General features: G+C 50.3%; 1 protein-coding gene across 10 annotated transcripts in view; it reads left to right on the top strand.

Moving 5' to 3' along the window:
* The window catches only part of ARRB1 (arrestin beta 1), an 84,319-nt gene that overhangs the window by 18,021 nt on the left and 41,631 nt on the right, over positions 1–24,667 (top strand). The window contains exons 1-2 of one of the 10 annotated variants that reach the window (XM_053561229.1): positions 21,030–21,172; positions 23,567–23,682. The exons of 7 other annotated variants lie outside the window; for them this stretch is intronic. In XM_053561229.1, coding sequence (XP_053417204.1) covers positions 23,663–23,682 — 20 coding nt within the window. In that variant the 5' untranslated portion in view covers positions 21,030–21,172; positions 23,567–23,662. Of the gene's footprint in view, positions 1–21,029; positions 21,173–23,566; positions 23,683–24,667 lie in introns of those variants that run through there. 2 more of the 10 variants (XM_053561230.1, XM_053561232.1) reach the window with 2 other exon arrangements.

The raw sequence follows: 24,667 nt of genomic DNA, 5'->3' as shown, positions 1-24,667 counted from the left end.
TGTATCTGTTAAGCCCCTTGTGAAGGGAGCCCGAGTAGGCTGCAGAGACTATTAGTGACTGTTCCGGTCTACCCAGAATGCCAAAATCTCACCCAGGATGGTCCCATTAACAGGCTAATGTGTAACAGAAAGCAGTTTCATAAAAGGCCAGGAAGGTGGTGGCCTACTTGTGTCTCTAGTGGTCATAGGCACATCATCTTACACAAGGAAATGCTTGAATGGAAGCAGTCTTCACCAGGAGGGGCACTATAAGGTCATCCCACTTCTCCTCCCACCCTACAATCAGGAATTTTTAGATCCTTGATCCCTGCTTTTAGTCAAAGACAGCTCAGAGAAGGCTTGGCTCAAAGTTATACAGCAAAAAGAGATAGTGGAGATTCCTGGTAAAGTGCTCTTTCTAGAGCATTTATGTTGGAGAGGTGCAGTGACCAAGTGGCACAGGAAACCCTCACTGGCTGTCTCTCTCCCACACCCCGGTCTGTTCTGTTCTTTCTTTCTTTCTTTTTTTTTTTTTTGAGACAGAGTTTCACTTTGTCACCCTCGATAGAGTGCTACAGTGTCACAGCTCACAGCAATCTCCAGCTCTTGGGCTTAGGCAGGTCTCTTGCCTCAGCCTCCTGAGTAGCTGGGACTACAGGCACCCGCCACAATGTTCTTTTCTTTTCTTTCTTTTTTTTGAGACAGAATCTCAAGCTGTCAACCTGGGTAGAGTGCTATGGTATCATAGCTCACAGCAACCTCCAACTCTTGGGCTCAAGTGATCCTCTTGCCTCAGTTTTTCTATTTTTTTTTTAGTGGAGACAGGGTCTTGCTTTTTGCTCAGTCTGGTCTTGAACTCGTGAGCTCAAGCAGTCCACCCGCCTTGGCCTCCCAGAGTGCTAGGATTGCAGGTGTGAGCCTGGCCCCTGTCTGTTCTGATGGTCCTTCCAGCCCGCAATTCCTGTTCTACTCTGTGCAGATCTCTGGAGCCATCTGCTGGGTGGGGAAGAAAATTGAGACCCAGGGAGGAAAGGAGCTGGATGTGCTCCTGTCTGGAGCCATGTTGGGCATGGTATGCATGGCCCCTAGCCCTGGATCCTGGGGCCCTGTGGCTGGGCAGGAGCCATCCCAGAATGTGGTACTGCAGCTCCCAGCCTCTGTAGCTTCAGGCAGTAATTGAATCTGGGGCTGGGCCAGCACCCAGCCCAGAGCCCAGCACTTGGTAAGTGATGCTCAGGAAGTGAGTATCTTGTGGGAGATGAGGATTCAAGGATATAGGAAAGTCTCTCTAGTCTGGGAGCTGGGGGCTTCCGTCCAGGTCACCATCTCCACCATGAATGAACCTCAGTGTCGTCTTGTGGGGATTGGGGACAGAGCAATCATACTCACCGACAGGGTTATGGTGAGGATTAACAGGCAGCACCCGACTGTTCACAATAGTCAGGAAGTGGGAACAAGTGGTCTAAATGTCCATCAGCAGATGCATGGCTAAACAAATGGTGGTATATCCATGCCATAGAATATTATTCAGGAATTAAATGCAGATCCGTGCTATAAAGTAGATGCACCATGAAAACTTTAAGTGAAAGAACCCAGACCCAGAAAAGGTCACATATTGTATGTGAGTCTATTTATGTGAAATATCCAGAATAGATAAATCTGTAGAGACAGAAAGCAGACGCTGGTGTTTGCCAGGGTTTGCGGAGAAAGAAGAGTGGGGGGAGGGACTATACAGGGGTAAGGGCTTCACTTTGGAATGATGGAAATATGTCGGAACTAAAAATATGTTGGTTTCACACAACACTGTGAATGTACTAGATGCCACTGAATTATTCATATTTTAAATGGCAAATTTTCTGTTTTGTGAATTTTACCTCAATAAAATGGATAGCCATAATGAAAAAGGCAGCATCTGTTAGGAGAGGATGGCCTTGAGGTGAGACTTGGGTGCTGGGGGAGGCTACTGAAGGCGGGTGGCAGGGAGAGGGGACCGAAGCAGGTGACAGTGCAGGGCGGGAGGCAGTCTGGCAGAGCGATTAAGGCCAAGGTTCTAGAACCAGACAGCCAGGCTTCAAAGCTGCATGGCCTTGGGTAGGTTGTTTAACCTCTCTTTGTTTCAGTTTCCCTGTCTATAAAACAGGAGTAATAAAGTTTATTATCATGGGAATCTTAATCTTTTATTATGGAAATCTTAATGTTTTCATGAGGATTAAATGAGTTAATATTGGCAAAGTGCTTGGCACAAAGTAAGTACTGCACGCTAGCTACAGTTGTTATCACTCATTCACATTTTTATTAATTTGTTCATTTACTGCACGCCCATGCCCATGCTGAGCCAGGTCCCCGGCTGGATTGTGGGAGGGGACATATTTGTGCCTGGTCTCAGGTGCTTCCTCATGTCCTGGTAAAGGAGTCAGCTCCCTCCGTATCACGGCTGCAGCCTCCACTGTTAATGAAAATTGCTCATCACCACCAGCTTCTTCAGAGCTGCCTGAGCTGGTACAGCCTCCTCTGAGACCAGCAAGGCTCCTGTGCACTATTTGGAAATGCAATGCCTTAGCCACTGGGCCTGAGTTGGGCCTGGGGCCTTTGCTGTACTTGTGAGCATTAGCAGGGTCAGACCAGAGACCAGGGACCTGGGGTCACTGAATACACGTGAGCACTGAGGTCCAGGGAGGTGCTGGGCCACACCTGAGGGTGTAGAAGTAACAGCCAAGCCTGGTTGGGGTAGGGGCTTCGGTGGCCTCAGCCTGGACCTGTCCTTGGCATGGGCCATGGAGTTCACAAGCCTATGTTTGGGATGGGCTTAAGGTGTCATGAGAATTATATATAAAAAGCAAACTGTTTGGACTGACATTCTGGACAGCAGGGTGAGTGTTGGGGAATTCTTGTCCATCCCTCCAGCAGCCATTCAGGCTCAGATGTGACCTTAGCTGTCTTGGGCAAAAGCAATCTGATTCCAGCTGCTACCTTCCCTGCTCTGTCAACCTGTCCACACTGGCACTGCCCCCACTGCTATACTCAGTTGTCACCCTTGAACCATCATATAGCCCCCCTCAAGTACCTGTGACAACTGGCACACATACATTATCACCTGGCTACAAGTTCCCTCCCAGCAAAGTCTTTCTTGGGTCTCGTACCACAACCCCCAGAACTGCTTGAGTCTCTGCCACCTGCGTCCGTCCTTCCTTCCAACTCATTCTCCAACCATTCCTGGGACTCTAATTACTGGCTTCCCTCCCAGAGATTGTCCCTGGGGTAGACGTGGAATCAGAAAAGTCTAGGAAGGGGTTTGCTCTCTTTCTTCTTTTAAAAACAGCCACATCTGGCTCAGCGCTTGTAGCTCAGCAGCTGGGGCACCAGCCACATACACCAGAGCTGGCGGGTTCGAATCCAGCCCAGGTCCGCCAAACAACAATGACAACTACAACCAAAAAATAGCCAGGCAGGGTGGTGCCTGTGGCTCAGTGAGTAGGGCGCCGGCACCATATACCAAGGGTGGCGGGTTCAAACCTGACCCCACCCAAATTGCAACAAAAAGAATAGCTGGGCATTGTGGCAGCTACTTGGGAGGCTGAGGCAAGAGAATTGCTTAAGCCCAGGAGTTGGAGGTTGCTGTGAGCTGTGATGCCACAGCACTCTACTCAGGGCGACAGCTTGAGACTCTGTCTCAAAAAAAAAAGAGAGAAAAAAAAAACCCCAGGCACATCTGAGTGAAGACACAGCAGTTGAACCTTCCAGAACTCCACCCCTGTGGTCTCAGGAGGCAAACAAACAGGTGAAATCGCAGATGAACAGGAAAGGGGCTGGAGAGGGAGGTGGAATCAGAGGCAGGCAGACAAGCTCTCTGCATTCTCAGAGTTCCCAGACAGACTCCTATTCTTGCCCCCTGCCCCGCCCTCCTCTGCACTCACACGCAGCCAGGCCCTGAGAGCTCAGGGCACTGTGGTCAGGGAGGTCTCCTTTGGCTAGGAGGTGCATTTATTCCGCTGACCTTTGCTAATGTTTCCTCAGTGTCATCATTTAGAAAATATTTGAAACAATTTTTGGTGTTGGCCTTCTTGCTATGTGTGTTCGTGTGTTTGTATATTCACACACGATTGTGATTAAACTGTCTATAAAGTTTTGAATACTGCTTTTTTCCCTCCATTGTTTCCCATGCTTTTAACTGAGCATCTGTATTTGTTAATGACTCACATGGATTCTCCACAGTTTATTTAGCATCCCCTTATTGGGCATTTACATTATTTCCAGGTTTTTGCTGCTGTAAATGGTGTTGACATGATTTGCTTTGAAGCTCTCTGATCGCTTCCTGAAGGCAGAAGCCCGGAAGCTGCCAAGGCCCCAGGTGTGGCTTTACCCCTTCCCATCTCCCCTGCATATCTCTCTGTTTCCTTCCTGCTCAGCTGTCCTCTTTTCTTGCCTGTGGGAGGAGAGGAGGTTTCCTCCAGGGAAATCATAGTGTGAGTTGTTCCATTAATCTTTTTTTTTTTAGAGATAAAGTCTCATTTTATCACCCTTGGTAGAGTGCCCTGGCATCACAGCTCACAGCAACCTCCAGCTCTTGGGCTTAGGCGATTCTCTTGCCTCAGCCTCCCAAGTAGCTGGGACTACAGGTGCCCACCACAACACCCGGCTACGTTCCATTTATCTTTTGCTCCATAAAAAATCACCCTTAAACTTAGTAGCTCAGAACATCTATTTTATTATTGATCGTGGTTTCTGTGGGTCAGGAGTTTGGGAAGAGCTTAGCTGAGCAATTCTGTCTTAGGGTCTGTCATGTGGCTGCAGGTGGCACAGGGAGCTGGAGTGGCTGGAACATTACCTGTAGGCATCATCTCTGGAATCCGTCCACTTCTCTCATTGCTACCTCCCTCCCTGATCTGAGTCACCGCATTTCTTACCTAAATAACTAATATCAGCCAAAGCACACAGTACTTCCTGTGGGCAAGGTATTGCTCCAAGATCTTCACATTTATGAAATTGCCCTTTTAATCCTCACAACTCAAGGAGGTAGGTGCTGAAGACCTGAAGGCCTTGGCAGCTTCCAGGGTTCTGCCTTCAGGAAGTGATCAGGGAGCTTCCTCCGCTAATAAATGGCAAATTCAGGATTTGAACTCAGAGTAGTCTAGTTGAACCTGCCCCCAACTGGTCTCCCTGCTTCCACCCCAGCCTCCCTGCCCTAATATCCTCCACCCAGCAGCCAAAGTGAGGATTTTTATTTTTAAATAGTAGAGATGGTGTCTGGCTGCGTCACCCACGTTGGTCTTGAACTCCCTCCTCAGCCTCCCCAATTATTGGGACTATAGGTGTGAGCCACTGTGTCTGGCCCAAGTGAGGATGTTAGAGCATGACTTGTGTCAGCTCCCTGCCGAGACCCACCAACATCGTACTGTGGTGTCAGAGTAAAGTCCAGACCTCCTCGTGACCACATCTGGTCACACTGCCCCTGCTGGCCTCACCGGCCCAGTTCCTGCAGCACCTTTAGTGACTCTGCCTGTTCCCAGGGCTTTCCCACAGCAGGCTTGGGTTTATTTTGCCTCAATACAGCACCTTCAGGTCTTGCCCCTTTCAGAGTTTTTACTGCTGTTGCTTCAGCTCCTAGTGCAGACATCACTTCCTCAGGGAAGCCTTCCCTGACTGCTCAGGCTGGCCTGTTCCCCACCCCGGGCCCTTGAAGCATTGCACTCCGTAGCACTTACTGTCAGAGCTCCCGGTACTCTTTTATTTGATGTCTCTGTCTTGCAGGGCTGCTGCGTCGCCTACTGACAGGGACACACTGTGGTTTGTGCATTGTGGTCTGTACCATACCCACAGGAGTTGTGTATTGCAGGGCCCTGCAATCTCCTGACCAGAAAAGAAGCTTTAATTGCACTAATCTGCCTTATTCACCCTATGTCTGGTGGCCAGCAGCATCTGACATACAATAGGTGCTCAAAAAATTCTCGAACATTAATAAAAAGAGCTACCTTGTATTCCTAGGTGCCAGGCACTGTGATCGTTTAGCCTTTAAATCAACCAGATGGGGTAGGACAGGTGCTGCTGTCATTCCTGTTTACAGCTGAAGAAACAGGCTGAGTGAGGGGAGGTCATGTGACTGACACCCTCTAGAGTGGAGGTTTCAGAAAGGTGGGCTGGTTCACTAGGATAAAAATGTGAATGAAAGAAGTAACTCATGAGGGCTGCAAGGAAAAGCATAGACAAAAAATCACACCAATACAGCCTGTCTCAAATGGGGGCACAGATGTGTGTGTGAGGGAGCGAGGAAGGAGAGGAAAGGTCCCCAAACAGGAAATGAGTGGTCTGGGGTCCCACTCTCCCCCTGGGCTCCGAGCCTGGCTGCCCACCCTCCTGACCACCGCTCTGCTTCCCACGCCCACTCCACCAAATGGAGCCTGAGGACAGAGGGGCGGGGAGGGGCGCGAGCAGGGATGAGGGTGGAATTCCTACTTCTCCTGAAGGGAACAGGAGCGGAACACAGAGAACCAGGGAAGTCAAGGGGGTTGTCCAAGTCACAGAACCAGGCCTAGGCCTGGTTCCTGGAAGCTCCTCACCCCCCAGGGCTGTGAGTGTGTGCACATGGGGGGCAGGGCCAGAGATGATGCCTCCTGTTTTCTTGGCCCCTATGAATCCTTCTGTTTCCTCATCCCAGCCACCTGTCCAACCAGAGGAAAAGGCACCATGACGGCTTTATATCGGACGTAAAGGGGCTGCCAGTGTCTGACTGTCTGGAAGTCCAGAGCCACCTTCAGACAGGCGAGTGCTGCCTCCTTTGGATTCCTCCTTTCCTAGTAGACTCTGGAATTACCAAAGGCTTGGACTCCTTTCAGATCAGTTTTGATCCACAATTTTTTTTTTTTTTTTTGAGTTTCTGCTGGCTTCTGTGATGGAGCCTCCTCCACCCAAGGTCAGGTCTGGGGGCTATAAGAAGAATTGGGTCCCAGAGTGGGGTCTTTTTTTTTTTAATTTTATTTATTTATTTAGACAGAGTTTTCCTTTGTGGCCCTCGGTAGAGTGCTATGGCATCATAGCTCACAGCAACCTCCAACTCTTGGGTTTAAGGGATTCTCTTGCCTCAGCCTTCCCAGTAGCTGGGACTACAGGTGCCCACAACAATGCCTGGCTTTTTTTTTTTTTTTTTTTTTTTTTAGAGACGGAGTCTCATTTTGTTGCCCTTGGTAGAGTGCTGTAGAGTCACAGCTTACAGCAACCTTGAGCTCTTGGGCTTAGGCAATTCTCTTGCCTCAGCCTCCTGAGTAGCAGGGACTACAGGTGCCTGCCACAGCGCCCCGGCTTTTTTTGTTGTTGTTGCAGTTTGGCTGGGGCCAGGTGTGAACCCGCCACCTCTGGTATGTGGGGCCAGGGCCCTACTCACTGAGCCACAGGCACCGCCCTTTTCTTTCTTTCTTTTTCTTTTTTTTTTTTTTCAAGAGACGAGGTCTCGCTCTGGCTCAGGCTGGCAGAGTGGAGTCTTGAAGGAGGAGTAGGAGTTATCAGGTGGAGCCCACCTTCCCTTCCTCCTGGAACCCGGAGTTCTTGTGGGTGCACAGCTAGGCAGGTCTTGATGAATGATGGGCCTCCCTAACCCCTCCCCATCTCTGGCAGGGCTACCCAGCCGCCCCTAGAAACTTCCAGAGGCTTGAGCCACAGGGTCGTCATTCAGCCACCCGCTCTGGGCCACCTCAGCTTCTTTCCCTCTCTTTCTGCGCAGGTCTCAGTCTGCTGGGGGTTCTGTTTTGGTTGGAAGGAGGAGGTGGAGGAGTTTGCGTGTCTGGCTCTTTCCTCCCTTCTCATTCCTCCTCCCTTCCTCCTGCTTGCCGCTCAAGATGTTTCCTCTGCCAGCCTGGCTGCACTCCAGCCTCCCTACCTTGGGCAGGCAGCAGCCACCCTCTCCTGCCTGGGGCTTCTGTGGGCTGTAGCTGTCCCTTCCTGGTCCTTCAGGATGGGGGCATATCACCTCCCTTCCTTCTCTGTTTAAAACCCAAACCTCCTGGGAGAGGAGGCTTCAGGCCCACTCTAGGGCTGCCTCCTGCTCTTGTGGAATGCTGGCCTTATCCCAATCCCTCCGGGGGTCTTGGTTTCCTGGGGAGTTCATGGCCAAGCAGTCCCCTTGGTAGAGAGACACATAGCATGTCTTGTATTTGTTTGGTAGGAGCTTTATGCTGATTTGCCAAAAATCTTTACTCCAGGCTTGGGGGCATTGGGAGGGACCTCTCTTCTCCCAGGCAAGGCTTAGAATGTAGGATTTTCAGACCCTCAGCTGAGGTCCCACCACCCCCTGGGACTTCCTGAGGACCCTCACCAGCCCTTTCTCTGCCTGCTTCTCCTAGCAGGGGTTCATAGACATCCACACCCTGGTCTGACAGAGCTCAATCTTGGCCTTATAGCCTCAGTACCTTGTCCTGAGCCTGGAGCAGGGCAAATGCCTAAGAAATATGTGTGTTATGAAGGGCTGGAGGAGCAGCTTGGGAAAGCCGTGGAGCTGTGAGGGTGGCAAGGTGCTGAGCAAGCACTTTCCAGAGGTAGAGGTAGAGCTGAACCAGGTTTTGAAGGATGAGTAAGAGTTGGACAGATAGGCAGAGCGGGAAGGGAATTCTAGGCAGAAGGAACAGAAAGAACAGCCTGTGCACTTGGAGACAGTGTGGTGTAATCTGGTACACAGAGTACATGTGAGGAGACTCTGACCTGGTGGCGGGCACCCTGGCCTGCAGGGATGATCAGCATTAGCCCCCTTGCTACCCTGCCAGGTTTTTATGTGGCATTTCTGAGTATGGTGGGCAGGCAGGCAGTGGAAGGGGAGGATCCTAGGGTTTGCAAGGGCTCCCCAGGCCTTTGGCTGTTCAAATCTTTCCTGAGCTTAGGCTCTGCTCTCTCAGGCAAGCAGGTCACGGGACTGGAACCTTTCAGGGCCAGCTGTGGTTGAACCAGGTTCAATTCTGGTCCTCGTGATTTCCTGGCTGTGACCCTAGGTAAATTATTGGCTTCTATGTGCTACATTTGCCTCTACAATGAAGATAAGAGAACCTACCTGGCAACATTGTTATGAAAATTAAACAAAATAACTTGTATAAAGTTTTCCTTTTTCTTTCTTCCTTTCCTCTCCTTCTTAATAGGGCTGACTCTTTGAACTGAGATGTGACTACCATTTGAGGGACACTGGGCATCATCACTCCTGACAGCCCAGTTCTCAGTTTCTTTGGGCCACAGCGTCAGTATCCTCCTTAGAAACGGAATCATTAGAAGTGCCAATCCCCAGGCCCACTTTGCACCTCCTGAAGCAGAACTCTGGGGGTGGGTCCCAGCAAGCTGGGCTTTAACAAGCCTTTTAGGTTATTCTGACCCCTGATCATGTGTGAAACCCACTGCTTTAGGGGACCTGCGACCACGAGCACAGATTACCGAGGGAGGGTGCCTGACTCTGGATTAGTTGAATGCTCTCTTGTCTCTGTCTTGACATTACAACAAGGGGCCCCACATTTTCACTTCACACTGGGTCCATGAATTATGTAGCTAGTCCTTGGTGCTAGTCCCCACCCTGTCCCAGCTTTTGCTAGGTAGCTTCCAGGAAGGCGTTTCTGAGTCTCACTGTCATCATCTGTAAAACAAGGTGATAAATTTCCCCCCCTTAGAGCACTCACTGGGGTTAAATGTGATGCCTGGGTACAGCTCTTAGTGCAGGGCCTGGCACAGGCAAGTGCGGAGTGACTTTGTGAGGCTGGCTGCCAGCGCTGTGCATGCCTCTGGGAATATCATGGCAGCCAAACAGACACAGCCTTGGCTTAATGGGGCTTATGGCCTGGAACACAGATGCACACCATGAGCAGTGCTCTAAGGAAAAGTATAGGATGGGAGAGTGTCTGATGGGGAACCTTGCCTAGCTGGTTCCCTAGAGGCTTTCTGAGGAAACTTCGGGGAATAAAACTCATAGGAAGTGGATGGGAGCTGGGCGTGGAGGGGGAGATGCTATCAGGGGGGTGCAACAGCCTTACCATGTATTATTTCCAGTCATTAATATCAAGATTCTGAGGAGATTGAGGTGAGGCGAGAGGGGCTGGTGGGGAGGAGGTGGGCCAAAGGGGCTGAGGATTGATCAGAGGCTGGGCCAGGTTCTTTCCCTTCTAAAGGGCCTGATGGAAGCATTCAAGAATGGGAATGGGGCCCTCACACAGAGGCCTTCTGGAACAGTGTAGGAGTGTGGCTTTGCCAGCCACTACCACAGCGTGTTATTTAAACTCTGGAAACCTTGGCTTCCTGTACAGCAGAGTGAAACCAATCATGCTCTCTGGCTGGGCTGTTTGCAGTTTTGAGTGAGATGATTGATGAAGGGTCCAGGACAGCTCCAGCACACAGGACGTGCTCAGAGAGAGCTCCTCCATCCCTCTTCCCCTTCCATCAGTTTGGAGGTGGGGAGCCCAGTTTTGGCTTAGGAATTCCTCCAGCCTGGGCTTGCCCCTTTGGGGAAGTACTGGCCCCTTTCTTTAATTGTAAGGAAAATGAGGCTGATAATCCCTTTCCTAGAGATGATCAGACAAGATAAACAGATTTGGGGGCCAGAAGTGGTAGCTCCAGAGAGAGCCTAGTGCTCACCTCTCTGGGTGTCCTCCTCAGGCAGTCCTGCCTGGGGGTTAAATTTGATCCACCCAGCTGTATCCCTGGAGAGGGGGTATCATATTGTCCTCTAATTTGGTCTTGAAGTCTCCAGAGAGTCGCTGTAAACTCTAGCCCTGCCAGCAGAGGGCCCAGGGGAGGTGATGGTGATTAGAATGTGCCTTTCACAGAATACCCCCCCCCCCCCGCAACATGGGGTCTGTCTAACCGTGCATTATTTCCAGTTATTAATATCAAGGTTCTAAAGAGGTTGAGGTGAGGCGAGAGGGGCTGGGAGGGAGAAGGTGGGCCACAGGGGCTAAGGATTGTGACCGGATGTCTCTTTCACAGGAAACTTGTTTAACCTGGTAGATGCCCTGACTCTTGTCTGACCTATGTCCAGTTAATTTCTACGAAGATAGCCACTCTGCGGGAGAGCCCTGGGCTGAGAGGACAATTAGAATCAGGTGCGTCAGTCAGGGGAGACTCAGAGCAGACTGCACAACGCAACACATGACATGACAGAAGCAGTTCTATTCTTACAGAGAGAAGAGGGCAGAATGCTTTGCAGGGCCATGGGACATGTGCTCAGCTAGCAGGTGGGCAAGGGAGAACAAGGGACCTGTGGGCCAGAGATCTAACTGGCAGGTTTAGAGCCAGCAGGCATGGGACTCTGTGACTGAGGGCAGTCACTATGGCAGGTCTGTGCAGCGCCTGAGGGGGTGGGGTCAGTGGGGTGAGTCAGGTGGGCTGTCCCAAAGGGAGGTGGTCACAGCAGGAGGTTGCACACAGCTACCTGGATTGAGGTCACTGAGGAACTGGGAGTAATGGACATGGGCAGGGTGTCAGAGCCCTGCTTCTAGTACGAAAAAGTCTGACATATTCAAAATGGATGCCAAGGCAACAAAAATTCACTACAGGAGTGAACTTCCCACCCAGCAGTATGTGTGTGGGTGTGGAAACAGCACTAACTGGAACCCAGGCATCCCCAGTGCAGGCCCTGCTCTCTTCAGTGGTTAAGAGCCGCTTTTGTCCACTGCGGTCTCAGGTCATGTGCCAGGAGAGAAAGGCACTGTTGTTCTTTTCATTTAGAGATGGGGTCAGAGAGATTTGGTCACCCTGTCCTTTAGTGGCAGATTCCAAGATCTTTTTTTTTTTTTTTGTAGAGACAGAGTCTCACTGTACCGCCCTTGGTAGAGTGCCGTGGCATCACACGGCTCACAGCAACCTCTAAGTCTTGGGCTTACGCGATTCTCTTGCCTCAGCTTCCCGAGCAGCTGGGACTACAGGCGCCCGCCACAACGCCCGGCTATTTTTTGGTTGCAATTTGGCCGGGGCTGGGTTTGAACCCGCCACCCTCGGTATATGGGGCCGGCGCCCTACTCACTGAGCCACAGGCGCCGCCCAGATTCCAAGATCTTAACCACTTTCCTGACCTGACTCCCAAAGTGACACTGTGGGGCCTGGGGCAAGTCCTGGCTTTCTTGGGGTTTCGGTGTTGTCATGTGTGCCCTGGTGGGGTAGATGTTCTACAAGGCTCCCTCAGCTCCAGGGACCTAGGTCTGTGTTGCTGGGGGCCTGTCTGCCAGGGAGATACACCACCACACCCTGTCCCATCCAGTCTGCTGTTACCTTTGCTGTCTAGGAGATGACTGGCCTCCCAGGCCTCCTGCCATCTAAGGGAGACCCCTTGCCCACTTCCTCCTTACTCACAAGGGGGACCAGGGTGGCCAGGCCCCAAGATTTCTTCACCCTGTGTACACGAAGGCCCTGGATGTTGGGGCTTGAGTCCTATAGGAGACCCTGAAGTGGGAAGTGGGAAGGACTTTGGTGACTCCAGGAATGGACCAAGGTCAGTGTGGCTGGAGGGTATATGGGGAGGGTGGTGAGAGGTGAGGCCCGAGGGCTGAGCTGGGGCTAGATTGTGAAGGGCTTGTTGGAAGCAGTTAAAAGTTTTTAGGCTGAGGAGGAACTTGATCAGGTTTGTATCTAGAATGGTTCAGAAAATGCCTGCAACGGTTAAGATAGTGTTAGGCTGGGCAGTGCCTGTGGCTCAGTGAGTAGGGTACCGGCCCCATATACCAAGGGTGGCAGGTTCAAACCTGCCCCAGCCAAACTGCAACAACAAAAAAATAGCCAGGCCTTGTAGCGGGCGCCTATAGTCCTAGCTACTTGGGAGGCTGAGGCAAGAGAATTGCCTAAGCCCAGGAATTGGAGGTTGCTGTGAGCTGTGTGATGCCATGGCACTCTACAAAGGGTGATAAAGTGAGACTCTGTCTTGCAAAAAAAAAAAAAAAAAAAAGAGGGTGGCACCTGTGGCTCCAAGGAGTAGGGTGCTGGCCCCATATGCCAGAGGTGGTGGGTTCAAACCCAGCCCTGGCCAAAAACAGCAAAAAAAGGATAGTGTTAGTTGTGTAGGGAGTGTTCAACAGCTACTAATCATGGCTTTTGTTCTGTCGTTTGTTGTGAATAACTGGTCACTAGCTGGGAGAACTTGGGCTAGTCACTAACCCCTAGGACTCATTTTCTTTTTCTTTCTTTCTTTCTTTTTTTTTTTTTTTTTTTGAGATAGAGTCTTACTTTATCACTCTCGGTAGAGTGCCGTGGCGTCACACAGCTCACAGCAACCTCCAACTCCCGGGCTTAGGCGATTCCCTTGCCTCAGCCTCCTGAGTAGTTGCGATACAGGCGCCCGTCACAACACCTGGCTATTTTTTTGTTGCAGTTTGGCCGGGGCTGGGTTTGAACCTGCCACCCTTGGTATATGCGGCCAGCACCTTATCCACTGAGCCACAGGCTCTGCCCTGGGACTCATTTTCCTTACCAGTAATGCAGAAGAATAATGAACTTTCCTCTCAGGGATTTTATCAGGATTAGAATGAGATGAGGAGAGGATTTCATCTAATCTCAGTTAATCCTGGAGACAGTCAGCCAACCCAGCCCAGCTGCATAGCCAGGGCCCTTCCTCTGGGGCACATGCCTCTCTGCTTCTCAGGTGGGACCTGGCAAGTCTCAGTCATGGGCTCTGGATGGGCCCAGCCAACTGTCACCTCCCTGCAGGCACAAAACTTCACTTTCTTCAGTTCCCTACCCTCCTCAATTTCAGCCCTACCACTGCAGAACCCCTGCCTCCTCCTCAGACTCTGGTCTGGAAGCCCCGGCTGAGGGGCTCCCAGCCTTAAGAGCCCATGGAGAGTCCCAGGAAACCAGTGTGGTGTGGGGGGTTCCGTGCAGGACCTGAGGGTGTCATGTTCCTTCTCTGAGCCTCTGTTTCTTCATCTGCAAAATGGGAATGAGAGTGCTTGCTCCTATGCCACATCACAACAACACATATTTATTTTCTTATTGTTCTGGAGGTCAGAAATCCTAAAATGGGTTGGCAGGGCTTCTGGAAACTCCGGGGAGAATCCATTCCCTTGCCTTCTAGAAGCTGCCTTTATTCCTTGGCTCCTGGCCTCTGCCTTCACAGCAGTGTAGCATCTCCCAGGCTCTCTTTCAGGGCTGTCATCATCACATCACCTTTTCTCTCCCTGACCCTCCTACCTTTCTCTTATAAGAACCCTTGGGATTTCCTTGGGCCCACCCTGATAATGCAGGATAATCTCTCCATCTCAGGATCCTTAACCAGTCACATCTGCAGAGTCCCTTCCACCATGTGCGGCAACATATTCACTGCTCGGGGGATGGGGATGTGGGCATCTTGGGGATCATCATTCATCCTCCTGCACATACCTTGCATGGTAGTTGCGAAGATGGCATGAGACAAGGCCTGGGAAGGGCTCTAGCATAGCCCGGGATGTGGCAGTCAGTCCCCTCTTTCCTTCCTCTCCCCGGGCCACTCTCTCCCCATCTAGAAGGTAAGGCCTCTGTCAGCTCCTCAGAGTGTGCAAACAGGCAGACTGTGCCCTTGGCTGGCCAGGGGTTCACAGGAAGTGGCAGACTTGAGCCCTGCCCCTCGGACGCCCCTTCTCCTCCGAGTTCCTGGCCTGCCCTGCATTTCCCATCATTCCCAGGGATGGCTGATGGGAAAGGCTGAGCTCACCGCTCCCCCGGGAGGGCAAAGGGTGGAGGGATGAGGAGGGAGAGGCTGGTGGCAGCTACTGCAAGAGGACGGGGAGAGGAGAGGCTTGGGGAGGAGTTCACAGTGTGACAGGTCGAGGTTATCAGTGCTCAAAAGGGTGGAAGAGGGGCAGGGCCTTCCATCTGGGCCTTTGAGAGTGGTCTGCTCTTCCCCAGCTGCTGGCCCTGTCCTTCTTCTGGCTGCCCTGTCTTGGCCAGCCCCTTCTGACATGCCCTGGGGTCCCAAGGACTGTGTGTGGGGTATGTTGGGGATGAGAAGAGAGTGTCACAGACTGGCAGGCCTGAAGTGGGGAGATGCCGCTGGACAGGAATACAGGAATTGCCCTGCCCACAGTGGAAAGGGGACCATCCAGCCAGAATCCACACACCCTCCTTCTACTAAGAATCCATCACCCTTTGCCCTAGGGCTCATCATCTGTCTTCACTGAACCTCACTTTTTCTTTCTTTCTTTTTTTTTTTGAGACAGAGCCTCAAGCTGTTACCCTGTGTAGAGTGCTGTGGCATCACAGCTCATAGCAACCGCCAACTCCTGGGCTCAAGTGAGTCTCCTGCCTCCACCTCCCAAGTAGCTGGGACTACAGGCACCCACCACAATGCCCAGATATTTTTTTGTTGCAGCTGTCATTGTTGTTTGGCGGGCTGGGGCTGGATTCGAACCCACCAGCTCAGGTGTATGTGGCTGGCGCCTTGAGCCACAGGCGCTGAGCCAAATTCCTCACTTTCCTGATCTGTGTTGTCATATGTGATTACCTACATCTTTTCCTCCCTACACTGTAAGCCTCACAAAGGCAGGGTAGCCTTGTTCATCTTGTGCTGGTGCCTCCCGGTGCACTAATCTTACCATGTGCTGAGCTTAGATTATGTGCCAGGCATGTACAGACATCAACTTGTCCATTCCCCCTAATGCCCTAGAGGTAGGTTGTGTCATCCTGTTAGCCAGGTGAGGACAGGTGAGGGGTGGTGCCATGTTCAAATAGACAGAGCCATTAGTGCCAGGGTGGAAATCTAGACCCTATTCCCAATTGCTGTGCCCCACATCCCTTTCCATTTGTGCAGCTTTCCCTGGGGTGTGGGGTCAGGTGGCCTGAGTATGCAGGTTGCAGCAGGCATCGCTGCTTCTGAGGCTGTCACTCCAGATAGGTTGGTGGCTAATAAGGGGACCAATGCTGGTCCTCCTGGCAGGCTTCTCACAATCGCTCTTGGGACCATAGAAAGGAACTAGTTTGAGGAGCAGGTGGAAGGTTTGGAGGTGGGTTTGGGGGGCATTTATTACCAAGGTCCAGGGTATGGTTTGGGGGAGGGTTTGGAGATGCCCCAGAATGCTCCTCTCCCACTCACTGCCCTGTTTTGGCCGGCTTTGCCGCACCCACCTCTTCTGCAAGCCTATGTGTTCTTGGAAGTAATGGAAATGCATTTCTTAAAAATGCTCGATAATTCAGCCTTGCCCGAATAACAGGCCTTTGTCTCTGCTCAGCACTCTGGTCTCCTCAGAGCTCCTCATACCCATTATCTCCTCTCAGCCACTCAGGCTCCTCTGAGGTAACATGAACCCCACTGAGAGCCTGTGAGCCAGCTGAAGCAAGGGATAGGGACCTGTGCAAGGCCACCATCAAGTCTACTTGGTTGTGGTGGTGGTTAGTGTTATCACCACTTACAGAGCTCTTGCCATGTGTTGGGTACCCAAATGGATCACACCCACCAAGGAAGGGGGTGGGGTGGGCATCTTTAGCCTGGAGGTAGAGCGCAGCTTCTAGAGGAGCAGGGCTTAAGCCCTTTCCTCCAGGGATCCCTGCCTTGTGGGGTTGGGCCCACACCAGCTGCCTGAGCACTTTCATGCTGTCTGCCCCCTTTGTGGGGCTCTGGCCTCCCCAGGCCACCTTCTGAGAGCACAAGGAGCTGTTCAGGTAGGGAAAGAGCTTTGGGGTTGATGGACTGGCATTGCCTCCTATGAGCTGGGTGACTAGGGGCTTGTCTGATTTCCCCTCTTGGCCCCAGTTTTCACTTTTTAAAAGTGGGAATAATGCCCTTTTATCTTTATCCCTCAAGATTTAACATGATAAATATGTAAAGTACCTAGCACATGACAAATTAATAAATGACAAATCTTGAAACGATGATTGTTATGGGACTTTTTGTTTTCTAAATTTTGGGGGGGGAGGGGAGACAGAGTCTCACCTTGTTGCCCTCAGTAGAGTGCTGTGGCATCACAGTTCACAGCAACCTCCAGCTCTTGGGCTAGGGCGATTCTCTTGCCTCAGCCTCCCAAGTACCTGGGACTACAGGCGCCCGCCACAATGCCCGGCTGTTTTTGTTGCAGTTGCCACTGCTGTTTTAGCTGGCCAGGGCTGGGTTTGAACCTGTCACCCTCAGTATATGGGGCTGGCGCCCTACTCACTGAGCCACAGGTGCTGTCCTTGTTTTCTAAATTTTAATAAAATCCACCCAGTCAAAAGTTGGAAAAGAAGGCTGGGCGCATGTTGCGCAGTGGTTAGAGCGCCAGCCTCATGTGTTGGGGCTGGCGGGTTTGAACCTGGCCTAGGCCTGCTTAACAACAACAATAACAAAACCCCCCAAATCCCAAAAGTTGGAAAAGAAGAATAATTGTGACTTTAAGATCAACATGTGTTTTACATTTGTAATACTACTCTTCTGGAGACCCCCTTACATCCTAAACTATATACCACAGTATGTCCAGTAATGAACATGTTTGGTTTGGAACACACTTGACATAAGTTACATCTTTCAAAAAATATCTAATTCTTTTAAAATTCGGAAGCATTGTTATGTTTTTACTTCTCAATTTATTAAGCAGATGGTTTGAGCTGCTTCCATTTTTTATTTCCTGTTCTGGGGCTTTGGGAAAATTATTTAACCTATTTGTTTCTCAGTTTCTTTCTTCTTTTTTCTTTTCTTTTTTTTTGAGACAGAGTCTCACTTGGCCACCCCTTGGTAGAGTGCCGTGACGTTTTAGCTCACAGCACCCTCAAACTCTTGGTTTCAAGCGATCCTCTTGCTTCAGCTTTCCAAGTAGCTGGGACTACAGGTGCCCACCACAATGACCAGCTATTTTTTAGAGATGAGGGTCTAGCTCTTGCTTAGGCTGGTCTTAAACTTGTGAGCTCAGGCAGTCCACCCACGTTGGCCTCCCAAATGCTGGGATTACAGACGTGAGCCACCACGTCTGCCTGTGTCTCAGTTTCAAGTGGGGATAATAAGAGGATCTAACTTATAGGATTCTGTGTTAATGAATTAATATAGTGTGTAGGAGAGTGTTTGGCTTGTTTCAAACCTGAGCTATCAGTTATAATAATGATAATTTCTTTTTTCCTTTCTTTTCTTTTTGGAGCTAGAATGCCATGTCAGCCTTGCTCACAACAACGTCAGACTCCTGGGCTCAAGCGTTCTCCTGCCTCAGCCACTCTGGTTGCTGGGACTACAAGTGCCCCCCATCCCACATCCAGCTAATTTTTCTATTTTTGGTAGAGATGGGACCTTGCTTTTCTCAGACTGTTTTCAAACTCTTGAACTCAAGGGATCCTCCTACCTTGGCCTCCCAGAGTGCTGGAATTACAGGTGTGAGCCACCATACCCTGCCTACTAATTCTTAGTAGGAACCTATACCTGAGCTTGACATAGTGGTACCTGTCTATAGTCCTAGCTACTCATGAGGCTAAGGTGGGAGGATTGCTTGGATCTAGGTGTTCAAGGCCAGGCCAAGTGACACATGAGACCCCCATCTTGAAAAATAAAATAAATAAATAGGCTTGGCGCTTGTAGCTCAGGCAGCTAAGGCACCAGCCACATACACCAGAGCTAGCAGGTTCGAACCCAGCCCAGGCCTGCCAAACAACAATGACAACTACAACCAAAAAATAGACAGGCATTGTGGTGGGCGCTTATAGTCCCAGCTACTTGGGAGGCTGAGGCAAGAGAATTGCTTAAGCCCAGGAGTTGGAGGTTGCTGTGAGCTGTGATGCCATAGCACTCTACCCTAGGTGACAGCTTGAGGCTCTGTCTCAAAAAAATAAAAATAAATAAATAAATAAATAGAGGCCAGGTGAGGTGGCTCATGCCTATAATCCTAATATTCTGGGAGGCCGAGGTGGGTGGATTGTCTGAGCTCAGGACCTGAGCAAGAGTGAGACCCGTCTCTAAAAATAGCTGGGTGTTGTGTCAGGGACCTGTAGTCCCAGCTACTAGGGAGGCTGAGGCATGAGGATCACCTGAGCCTGAGAGTTTGAGGTTGCTGTGAGCTGTGATGCAACAGCACTCTACCGAGGGTAACAAAGTGAGACTATCTCATAAATAAATAAATAAAATAAAAAATGTTAATTTCTTTACAAAGCATATATACCCAGATTGTTACCAGTATCTAGTCACATTCTTCTTTAGTCAACATACATTCAGCTAACATTTATGTAGTGCTGGCTCTGGACTTGTCTGGGCCTTGGTCTTGGCTGGCTGGTCTGCTTTCAAATGCTGGCTCAGCGGCCCCCTGGCTGTGCCCAGTGGCCTGCATTCCCAGGCCTTGGTTTCTGCCTCTTGCTTCTGGTCCTTGGGGCCTCTGGTGAGGCTGAGCTCATAAAAGGTGTCAGCAAAACACTTTGCAGATCGATGTTGACTAATAGCAGCTCTCTGGAGCTGGTGTGAATAGGGAGGACAGTTGTGAGGCTGCTTAGACCAGATGCAGGGATGGCACCCATGGAAGGCCAGTGTTGTCCTCACAGGAAGCATAGGAACAGCCTTCTAGCCCTTCTTTTTTTTTTTTTTTTTTTTTTTTGAGACAGAGCCTCCAGCTGTCGCCCTGGGTAGAGTGCTGTGGCATCACAGCTCACAGCAACCTCCAACTCCTGGGCTCAACTGAGTCTCCTGCCTCCGCCTCCTAAGTAGCTGGGACTACAGGCGCCTGCCACAAGTCCCAGCTGTTTTTTTGGTTTCAGCCGTCATTGTTGTTTGGTGGGCCCGGGCTGGATTTGAACCTGCCAGCTCAGGTGTATGTGGCTGGTGCCTTAGCCACTTGAGCCACAGGCACTGAGCCTAGCCCTTCTTTCTGATGCTTCATGCCCCTTTAGCCAGAAGTGGGTGCTGATAGAGTTTGGCAATGGGAGAAGGAAGAGGTTTGCCCAGTTAGTGGCAGAGCCAGGCATAGAGACTCATCCAGGTGACACTCCCGGTCACATCTAGCTAGAGCAGGTGCCCACCCTGTCCTGGGTATCTTATTGTAGGGAATTCCTCAGATGCCCCATTGCCATCTCTCCTGAGGTTGCAGGCCTCTGCCCAGATATATAGCTGTCTTAAATATGGCCTGGTGGCTTCAGCTCAACTGAGGGCATGAGTTAGAAGCTGGCGTGGACCCTGGGCAAGGGAGGGCATGGGTGAGACTCCGCTGTAGTTCTGCTCCAGAGGGAAGCCCTTCTCTGTGTTTTAGACTGAGCTGAAGTCTGTTCTAGGAACTACTGTGGGGGCAGCAGGTGGGAACGATGCCCTCTGGGAGCTCCTGGTCTGATGGAGGAGACATGATTCAGCCTTCTGGAGAAAGACTCCTGTGGGGGAACGTGGGGGAACGTGGTGCCTGTTCCTGGGTACTCCCTGTGTAACAGAGGGGACATAGTCCTTTCGTCCTCTGCAGTGCCTTGTCTGGAAGGAGGCGTGGCCTTTATCCTGGAGGAGCCTCCAATCTGATGGAGGAGTCATGGCCGCTTCTCTCAGACAGACACCTATTTTAAGAGAGGAGACCCGACTTTCACCCTCAGGAAGGACCCCTGTCTGGGAGACTCACCTTGTTGTCTCATTCCAGAAGCCCCATTTTATGGCCTCCACCTTTGGGAACCCCCTCCACTTCCTGATTTGTGGGGAGCCCAGGTCTGGTAGGCAATAGCCACAGAGCAAGCTGGGCAGTTATGGACTTGGCTGCTATGGGGCAGGCAGAGGGGAAGACAGGTAGAGGGGCTCCTATAGCAAGTGAGGGTGACATGGAAGGCTTCCTGGTGGAGGTGCCTTTGTGTGACCTCTGATGGACAGGAGATACCTGGCTGTGACCAGTACCATCTGGGGATAAGGAGTAGAGGCTCCCTAGGCTAGGAAGGAAACCTGAGGGGTCACAGCAGTGCACCCCTATCTCCATGAGGGTCGGATTGCTGGTACAGAAAGGGGTCCAGGGAGACCCTAATCCTTGGGGAGGCCCCCCCCCCCGCTTGAAGGTGACAGGCAAAGTGCTTGTCATTGCATAGGCAAAGTGCTGCCAGCCCAGGGACATCCGCCCTCCATGGCCTGAGAAGCCTGGAGGAAGAGAGGAAACAGGACGCGTAGCAGGAACGCCTTTTCCTCTTCTTTGTAACTAGCCCCCCACTTGAGGCTGGGGAAGCTGATCCTGTCAGTCCTGCCGGGCTTGCCCTGGCCTGGCTGCTGCTGCCTGCAGCCCCAGCTCCAGCCTTCCTGGAGCCTCCCTCTGCCTCACGGACTGCTCTGCTCCTCGGAGGGTTTCTTAACTCCATCGAATTTCAGGGCTTGCATCTGTAAGATGGGGTAAGACTTCCCATCTGCTTCATCAAGAAGATTGTTTTTCCTCTCTTCATGGGACTGAGCTCTTCCTGTGCACCAGCCTTGGGGTTCAGCAGGGATGGAGGGCAGAGGGGCGGAACAGTGTGTGTATGTGAGTCTCTTTGGGACTTTTCTGAGGAGTCAAGGGACATCCAAGTAGAGATTACCAAGGCTGGCTGGTGTGGGGCCAGAGAAGATCTGGCTGGAGATGGAGGTTTGGACCTGCCAGCATCTGGTGGCAGCTAAAACGGTCACGTGGGTGGAGTCACCCAGGGAGCTGCTTGTCCTGGGCTCTGGGAAGGGTCAGGGTCCAGATTCAACCCTGAAGCCTTCTGAGAATTGAACATAGAACCATGCCATCATGGCCTCCAGCAGGACTGGAATGGGGTCACTGGCTTGCATACTTCTCGGGGGGAGGGTAGTATTGAGACCTTCACCTTAGTAGATTGGGCAGGAGTGTGTGGGGAAGGGTGGACCAAGAGGATGAGGAGGGAGTAGAGGTGAAGATGTTCACACATCAAAGAATGTGACTAGTCAGATCGTCTTTTTTTTTTTTTTGGAAACAGGGTCTTGCTCTGCCTAGGCTACATCATAGCTCACTGACCTCAAACTTCTGTGCTCAAATTGTCATTCTTTTGCTTATTTTTCTTTTGTTTATTTTTCAAATTATTATTCTGCTGGCTAGAGGGCTACTGTGGGAGGGTATGTGTGTGGGGTGTTTGATGCATGTGTGTCTGTGAGGTGTGTATTTGTATGTGCAGTCTCTGTGTGTGTGCGTGTGTCTGGTGTATACAGGATGTGCTTGTAGCTACATTCAGAACTTTGTTCCATGAGCCATCTATGTTGGCTGGAAACTGGGAAGAATTCACTAGGCTTGTGAATTTCCCTTCTTTACTTAGGATTACAGCCAATAGTGCACTGGTAACAGCTGGCCCGCCAGAAAACGAGGACGGTGGGGGAAGGAGTGTAGCATTTCCAATTTCTGTGGTGTAAATTCTCCCACCATAGACTTCATATTACCAAAGTAATCTCATTTATGCATGGAGTTAGGAAGAGAGATGAACAGTAGATACCATCCCCACCATGTAGTAGGTATAAATGCATTGTAAATATAGAGTAGACATAAATAACCTGAAATGTAGTAAAATAATTAGTAAGTGAGAAGCTTCGAGTTGCTCTCTGTTGCTCCAGGTGCAGTACAGTGGTGTCATCGTAACTCACAGCAACCTCAAATTCCTGGGCTCAAGAGATCCTCCTGACTCAGCCTCCTGAGTGTCTGGGATTATAGGAGCACACTATCACACCCCGTTAATTTTTCTATTTTCAGTAGAGACAGGGTCTCACTCTTGCTCAGGCTGGTCTCGAACTCCTGAGTTCAAGTGATCCTCTGACCTCAGCCTCCCAGAGTACTAGGATTACTGGCATGAGTCACCGTCCCTGGCTAGCTAATATAATTTACTTAATTGTAAGTTATATTGGAATTTCTCAGCATCAGCACTGTTAACATTTTGGGCTGGAGATGTTTTTGCTGGGGCTGGGATACTGACCTGTGCATTATGCAGGCAGTGTCCCTGGCCTTCAGCAACTGGATACCAGTATCATCTCTGCCCTGGATTGTGACAGCCCCCAATGTCTCCAAGACATTGCAAAATGTAGCCCGAACTGCAAATTCTCCCCAAGTTGAGAACCACTGGTGTTGGTTGTATTTAATAACTAGCTTACAAAATTCCTGAAAATGTGACAGTCACTATTATGAGTCTGTACAAGCCAGCTCCTGAACACCCTGGGCACCATATTTGGATAAATATAAAGCATGGATTTTTTTCCAGAAAATTCTTTCTCAGGAAATAGGTGCCACTTTAGGCCCTAGATTTTGATCCACTGACTGTAGAGAGACTCTCTCAGCTCCCTGACTGACCCACAGAGTGGGACACGAGGATCTCTTGAGCCCAGGAATTTGAGGTTGCTGTGAGCTATGAGGACACTCTCTCACACAGAGTAAGAGGCGTGGCACCATATAGGATTGATTGTGACATTTTATGAAATGTAAGAAGGGGACAAAAATAATGTTTCTGAATTAATACATGTATACTATTTTAACATGAAATGCTATTCTACATCTCTAAAATTTTCTGTATTCAAACTGGCATAAAGGAAAAAACAAACTCAAAACAAACAAGACAAGGAACCTCTACATAAAATAATGGAGTATCTTGTGTCTGGGGTGTCCTGTTCCTAAGGGGCTCCCAGCGAGGCCTCGCATCCACATGTCCTGCCCTGCTGGCAAGGCTGCTGCCTCTAACGTGCTGCTTGGCCCAGGTCCTAGTTTTCCCCAGCTTGGGGCCTGACTCTTGTTTGTTCATTTATTTTTTCATTCAGAATCTTTATTAAGCACCTAATGTGTACCAAGGAAAAAGAAATGACTGGAGGAAGACGCAGTTCCTGCTATCTGGGGCTTGCCATCTTTTCAGTTCCATGATGTCCACGAGAGAGAGGTGATGTGCAGATGTTGAGGGGATAAAGAGCAGAGGGAGGGAAAGGTGTGAATGTGTGCTGCTTGATGTGGGCCTGAAGCTAAGCAGGATACCTCTTTCCACCTTCCCACTGTGCTTTTGTTAAAAAATTATTTACTTTTGGGCGGCGCCTGTGGCTCGGTGGGTAGGGTGCTGGCCCCATATACCAAGGGTGGTGGGTTCAAACCCGGCCCCGGGCAAACTGCAACAAAAAATAGCCGGGAGTTGTGGCGGGCGCCTGTAGTCCCAGCTACTCGGGAAGCTGAGACAAGTGAATTGCCTAAGCCTAGGAGTTGGAGGTTGCTGTGAGCTGTTATGTCACAGCACTCTACCGAGGGTGATAAAGTAAGACTCTGTCTCTGAAAAAAAAAAAAAATTATTTACTTTTAATTTCAAAATATTAAGGGAGTACAGATGTTTTTGATACCTGGCTTGAGTCAAGGCTATAAATGTGTCTGTCACCTATGTAATGTTCATTGTGCCCATTGCCCTTCTCCTGCTCTCTCCTCCTCTCCCCTGCTTGATTTCCGGTGACTTTTATTTTCCTCTGTTCACTTGAATGTCCATAGGTAGTTGCAATTTATTAGAGAGCACGTGTGTTATTTGTTTTTCCATTTCTGAGATATTCGACTTAGGATAATGGTCTCTAGTTCCTTCCATATGGCTGCCAAAGGCATTAACTTATCCTTTTTATGGCTGAGTAGTACTCCATGGTATACACATTCCAAATTTTGTTAATCTGCTCATGAATTGATGGGCACTTGGGTTGATTCCACATCTTTGGAATTGTGAATTTTGCTGCAAAAAATATTTGAGTACAGGTGTTTTTTTTTTTAATTGATAAAATGACTTCTTTTCCTTTGGGTAGATACCCAATAATGTGATTATTGGATCAAATGGTGGGTCTACTTTTAATTCTTTGAGGAATCTCCATACTGTTTTCCATAGAGGTTGTACTAGTCTGCAG

The sequence above is a fragment of the Nycticebus coucang genome, chromosome 14 (assembly GCF_027406575.1).
Source record: "Nycticebus coucang isolate mNycCou1 chromosome 14, mNycCou1.pri, whole genome shotgun sequence".
NCBI lineage: Eukaryota > Metazoa > Chordata > Mammalia > Primates > Lorisidae > Nycticebus > Nycticebus coucang.
This window is presented reverse-complemented; position numbering and strand designations above follow the sequence as displayed.